Source organism: Teleopsis dalmanni, chromosome 2, assembly GCF_002237135.1.
Source record: "Teleopsis dalmanni isolate 2A chromosome 2, ASM223713v2, whole genome shotgun sequence".
NCBI classification, from domain to species: domain Eukaryota; kingdom Metazoa; phylum Arthropoda; class Insecta; order Diptera; family Diopsidae; genus Teleopsis; species Teleopsis dalmanni.
In genome coordinates, this window is record NC_051847.1 from 54,602,186 (window position 1) to 54,608,185 (window position 6,000).

The 6,000-nt window shown below is 30.0% G+C and overlaps 1 protein-coding gene across 1 annotated transcript; it reads right to left on the reverse strand.

Moving 5' to 3' along the window:
- Positions 1-41: 41 nt before the first annotated feature.
- Positions 42-4,831, reverse strand: LOC119679223 (structural maintenance of chromosomes protein 2-like). Its single transcript, XM_038091450.1, has 9 exons — positions 4,504-4,831; positions 4,349-4,450; positions 4,078-4,287; positions 3,287-4,016; positions 2,799-3,226; positions 2,568-2,714; positions 2,378-2,500; positions 1,675-1,868; positions 42-1,615 (listed from the first exon to the last, which is right to left on the reverse strand). Exons 1-9 carry the CDS (start codon positions 4,669-4,671, stop codon positions 175-177), a joined length of 3,543 nt encoding a protein of 1,180 aa, XP_037947378.1. The 5' UTR covers positions 4,672-4,831; the 3' UTR covers positions 42-174.
- Between the last annotated feature and the right edge of the window lie 1,169 nt (positions 4,832-6,000).

The window sequence follows — 6,000 nt, forward strand, 5'->3', positions numbered from 1 at the left end:
TTAAAAATTGTAATTCTTATAATTACTTTATTGAATATGGCATAAAATAGGCCAGTGAGCTTTCAAAAAAAGATGAAAACAAAAAAGGCTTCAATATTTTAACATGTAACAAAAATTAAACAATTATAATATACCAAAAGATTACGAAAACGTAATACATTTTCAGTTTAGTATTTATTTTCTACCCATCGCTGCGAGCTTTGGATTGAGGGTTCTTGTAACAAATGATATTCCTTCTTCAAATTTGGTACGAAATAAGACGTTCGCATTGTTAAACATACCATCTTTTAAAGACACAATTATGAACTGCGAATTGGTGAAATGTTCTTTTAGCATATTCCCAATATTTTGTGTATGGGACATGTCTAATGCAGCATCGACTTCATCAAGAATATATAAAGGAGCAGGCGAAAATTTAAGCATTGCTAGTACCAATGATAGCGCGACTAATGATCTTTGTCCACCAGATAATTCATTCAATGACTCCTTCCAAACTCCATTAAATCCAACTTTAATTTCAAGTCCAACCAAATGATTACCCTGTATAGTAGGATGGAGGCGCGCTTGCGCTCCTTGCAATAATGTACCAAATATACTACCGAAATTTTCGTTGACCACTTTCCAAGAACTCTCTAACTTTTCCCGCTTTTTTTCGTCCATTTTGCATATGATTCTTTTTATTTTTTCTTTATCTTGGTCGACGATCGTTTTGCGGCGCATTGTTTCCTTGTAGTTTGCTTCCTCTCTATCTAATACCATCATTGCTTTAACATTAATATGTTTCTCCATTTTGTCTTTTTTCTCACGCATTCTTGACAATTTTTCTCCCGCAGAAATTGGATTTTCTTTGCTATAATCGTAACGAGTATTTTTTAGACCGAAAAATTCGCGATCTTCAAGAATCCAAGGATATCTTTTCTCCAGATCTTGTATTTTTGCTACAGATTGTTCCTTTTCAATATTCATTTTATTTAATTCAGTTTCTTTTCTCTTTATGTCAAGATTCAAATCATTATTTTGTTTATGCAGCTTTTCTTTTTTAACTACTAGAGTCTTTAATTCGCGATTTTGTAATTTTATAAATTCTTTCTGTTTATCAATGCGATCTCTAAACTCAGACAGTTGAGACGAATAATTTTTGCAGTTGTTTTGTAAATCAGTAATACTCGATTTCATTTTAGATATTTTTTCGATTAAAATCTCACTCTCTTTTTTGGACTTTTCTATATTTTCGCGTAGTGCTTCTATTTCAAGCTTCAGTGTTGAATATTGGCTTTCATGTTTCGTCACATTCTGTTGAGATATTTGTGCTTTCTTAGCAGCTGCCTCCATTTCCTCTTTTGCCTGTTTCAATTCACGTTTTCGATAACCATCAGCGTCCTGAATTTTGGCTTTTAAATCTTTAATCTTAGCTCGATACATTTTAACTGATTCGCGTGATTTAACTAAAGTCGATTCTAAATCAATTATGTTTTGCTTAAGCGAATTTATTTCTTCTTCGTGTTGCTGAAATGAAGTGTGGGATAGTCGTTGCAAGCAGGCGGCTAAATGAAGTTGCGCTTCTTCCACGTCCTCTTTAATTTTATTATAAGCAGCTGCTACCACTTTTATTGATCTATTCCAAAATAAACAATTTCTTAAATATTACTAAATCTATATTAAACATTAACTTACTCTAATTTTCTATTAACGTTTTGTAACTCTATTTTAAGACTTTTTAATAATTCTTCGTTATGTTTTATATCTGCCAAAATAGGTAGCAAATCATCACTTTTTTCACGAGCGCCACCTGTCAAAATTCCTTCTGGTTCCAATATATCACCTTCTAACGTTACTGATCTACAACCTACTTTAGGATTGAAAGTTACCTATAAAAATATAAATACAAAAGAAAAAATTCGTACAAAAGGAACATATCATGTTTATAAGATAGAGCAAGTTAATCACATTTAAAGGATAATCACATTTAATAATAATCCACATAATCACATTTAAAGGAAACTTTCGACACTTATTGTGTAAGCAATTGAGAACATTTAATAATTGGGGCGAGTTTAACTATATTTAGATTTTAGATTTTATTGGCCCCTAAATATGTTATATAAACTTTGGGACTATGGTAACATTAATCTAATAATAATGTACCAGTCAACCCATAATAATGAATCAAATTTGCTGAGTAAATTGTAGATTTTAAAACGTTAAAACGCTTTAAATGCTTAAACAAAAATATCAAGAACTGCAAGTGTTTGTATATAATATAAATAGTGACATTCCTAAATACATATACACAATATACATATATATTTGTACACAATTGTTATCAAAATTTTCAATACACACACACACCAAATAAGAAAGAAAAAATCATATTTACCTCTTTAGCAACATCTAGATTCTTGCATATTACAGAGTGTCCAAAAGCAAACTTCATTACAGAATCATAGTGTTTATCGTAATCTATTAAATTAATTGCTGTTTCTATATTTTCTTTTCCAACCTATTACAAAATTACACAATTATTTGAATTAAGAAATTAAAATATATAATCGAAAACATTTACTTACAAGTTTTTGTCCATTTTCTATTAATTTGGGATCAATACTTCTTTCTTTAATTTTGTTCATGGGAATAATGGTTACTCTTTTCGCAAGGTCACCCTTTTGTAATATTTTTTTTCCAGTAATATCATCATCTACAACATGACTGAAGAGCTGTATTTCAATTAAGATAATAATTGAAATACATAAAAAAAATATAAACTTAAAATATATAAAAAAAATATTAATTTAACTTACATGCCCTCCAACTACAGCTTGTAATGCAACATTATATTGAGGATCCTTTACATCAAATAATTTTCCAACCATGCCACGCACTTTAGATCGATCGAAATTTGGTTCTGGATCTTTATAGTCCATATTAAAGTTCTGTGCATTAAGCCTATTTAATTTACTGTGTATATTTCGAATTTCCATATTGATCTGCATTTTACGTTCTTCTAATTTTTCATATAAGCCATCTTCATAATTCATTTGTCTTAGTTTAGATTCTAGTTGCTTTATTTTTTCTTCAAGTTCTTTTTGTTTTGCTTTATCCTTAGTATACGCATCATCATTTTTTTGGGTCTTATTTTGTTGATCTCTAAGTTTATTACGAGCGTGAACCAATTCCATTTCAGTACCTTTTACGTTAGTTTCGGCATCAGTAATTTGTCCAGTAGCACCTTTAAAACATACATCAAACGTTTATAATTTAATACAAATTAAAAATGATTAATAATTACTTATTAATTCATCTTGTAGTGACGTGGTAACCCCTTCCTCATTGGTAGTTAGTCCTCGCGATACATTATCCATTCGCTTCTGCGCTGCCTCATACTTAAGCTTATCATCTGTTTCTGCTTGTTTCAACTGGTCAAAATTAGTTTGAATATTAGACAGCTTAGTTTCTTTACTTCCTAGTGTTTTTTCATCATCTTTTATCGATTTTTCAATTGTACGAAGATTTTTCTCTGTATGGGCAATATCAGTTTCTGCAGATTTGAAATCAGCATTTGCAGCAGATTCTTTTAAAACGAGATTTCGAAGTTCTTCTTCCATTTCTTTTAATTTTCCGCCACAGTCAGTATCGATTTTATCTTGTAATTCTTTACAATTTTCATCAATTATTTCACTTTCTTTTTTGTTTTCCTCAATAGTTTGACGAAATTTACTAATGTCTGTAGAAATCTTCTCGAGAGTTGCTTCATGAGCATCTAGACCTTGCTTGTGCTTTGTGTATCGATAAGATATATGAATACGTGTTAAAGAATCAATTTCTCTACAAATATTTTGAAAGTCTATGTAATCTGTCCGTTCTTTTCGCAATTTTTCCAATTTTGGTTCAACTTCTTCAGTAAGTAGTTGATTCGTTTCACGCACCCTCACATCTTTCTTTTCTATAAGTTTAGTAGTAGCCTCACGTTTGCTATCATATAAACTTGTGCCAGCAGCTTCCTCAATCATGGAAAGAATCTAATCATTTATGTAACAAGTTTTACAAATGTACTTTAATTATAAACTGACATAATCTTACTTCTTTTGGTTTCATATTTAATACTTTAGTTATACGTCCTTGCATAATAAGAAAATTGGGATTATTAACATTGAGCTGTACTGAACAAAAAAAATCCGCGATTTTTTTATTTTGAACAATTTTGCCATTTATTAAATATTTGTTCTTTCCACCTACAACAATTTGGCGTGTTACTGATATTTCCCTGCATTTTTCATAACCTAACGGACACTGTAAATAAAGTTTTTATAGAATTCATTACTTCACTTCTAACATTGCTTTAAAAACTTACTTGCTCTGGGTCCGTATTGTCGAATATTAGTGTAACTGTAGCTTTAGTTATGCCCGCTTGTCCACTTTTAAATACTAAGTCTTGCAACGACGCAGCTCGCACCTGATATCTGATATTAGCACAAAAAAATTACAAATTATATTAAAAAACATTACCTGACTTAAATTCATAATGCCAAGTACAAAACATATCGAATCAAGAATGTTTGACTTGCCGGTCCCGTTTAAACCCGTTATGGCAGTAAACTCTCTATCAAAACCAAGTATCTCCGTACGTTTCCCGTAGGATTTGAATCCATCTATATACACGGATTTAATATACATTTTACATGTTACAACACCCAAAACAATTAAGCGTCTATTATTAAAACGACGCCGCTTAAATGTACGATGTTTGAAATGTCAGATTGGTTGAGAGTTTACTTGTAAGCAAAACAAAAAGTAGTAGAAAATAAGGAAATACAATTAGTAGTGGATATGTTGACTTAATTCAACAAATACTGACGGCATTCAGTATTTTTATTAGCTTGTGTGGATTTCCTGTACGTGGATTATTATTTATCGCTCTATTTTAAATTAATAACAGTTATAGTTTTTTTTCATATGATCAAATTCAAACATTTTTCGGTTTTAATAACGTCAACTGTCATTGACATACGTTTAAAAAAAACTCACTTTTTTGTTATCTCAACTTATCTTTTGCTGAAAATTTAACATACGCATAGTTGTATTTGAAATGTCTCTTCATTTCAATGAATTAAGGCAATTTTCTTTAATTTCGTTCTAACCTTAAAACCGAATTTATGTCTGAACATAGTATAAATTAACTTTTTCAGTTTAGTCGAGAGTTTATTTGTAAGCTTAAGCAAGATAAAAAATAGTTGAAATTGAAGAAAATAGTATTAGTGATATAATATTCAGTTAGTATTACGTTTATGTTATGTTCATATTAATTTGTTTTTTGTTCAAAAGTTTAAATTTAAATAAAGCTTACACATAACAAATTCAAAAAACTTCTTTCAAATTAATTAATGAAACATGGAAGGTTATTTTTGCTAATCTGTAATTACTGTCTAAGAGCAAACTCTGTTTAAGGGTTTGTTGTAACCACGGTAGTAGAGTGATCACAGAAAAAACGCAGCCGATATCATCTAAATAAAAGGCCAAAAATTGAGTAGTCTTGTATCTAATATTATTCAGCAGGTCGATAGGATATTGAGCTGAGAGAAGAAAGATTTGAGCAGTGAAAGATTATGACGCCTGGTAAAGTATCTTCGCGTTAGAAATAAAACAAACCATCTAGTCGCTCAATGTTGGAAAACTTGTAGATAGCTAAGCTATACCGTATTAACATTATAAACTTTAGCTATCGAACTTTACTAAAGTTAGTTTGTTACTGGTATTAATTATAAAAATATAATGTCAATTGTTTAATTATCAATTTCATCTTGAAAATGAAACTAAAAAGCATAAGAATCCACGATATTCTTATATAAATATAAACATATTGGTTAATAAATATATTCAGACAAAAATCCATAACAGGCCGGTACACAAAGATATCAAGAGCGCAACATCAATAACAAAACGCTGCTACGTCTTAACTAACTTCTTAATAAATTCAATGATATAATTAGGAGCATAAAAAATCGA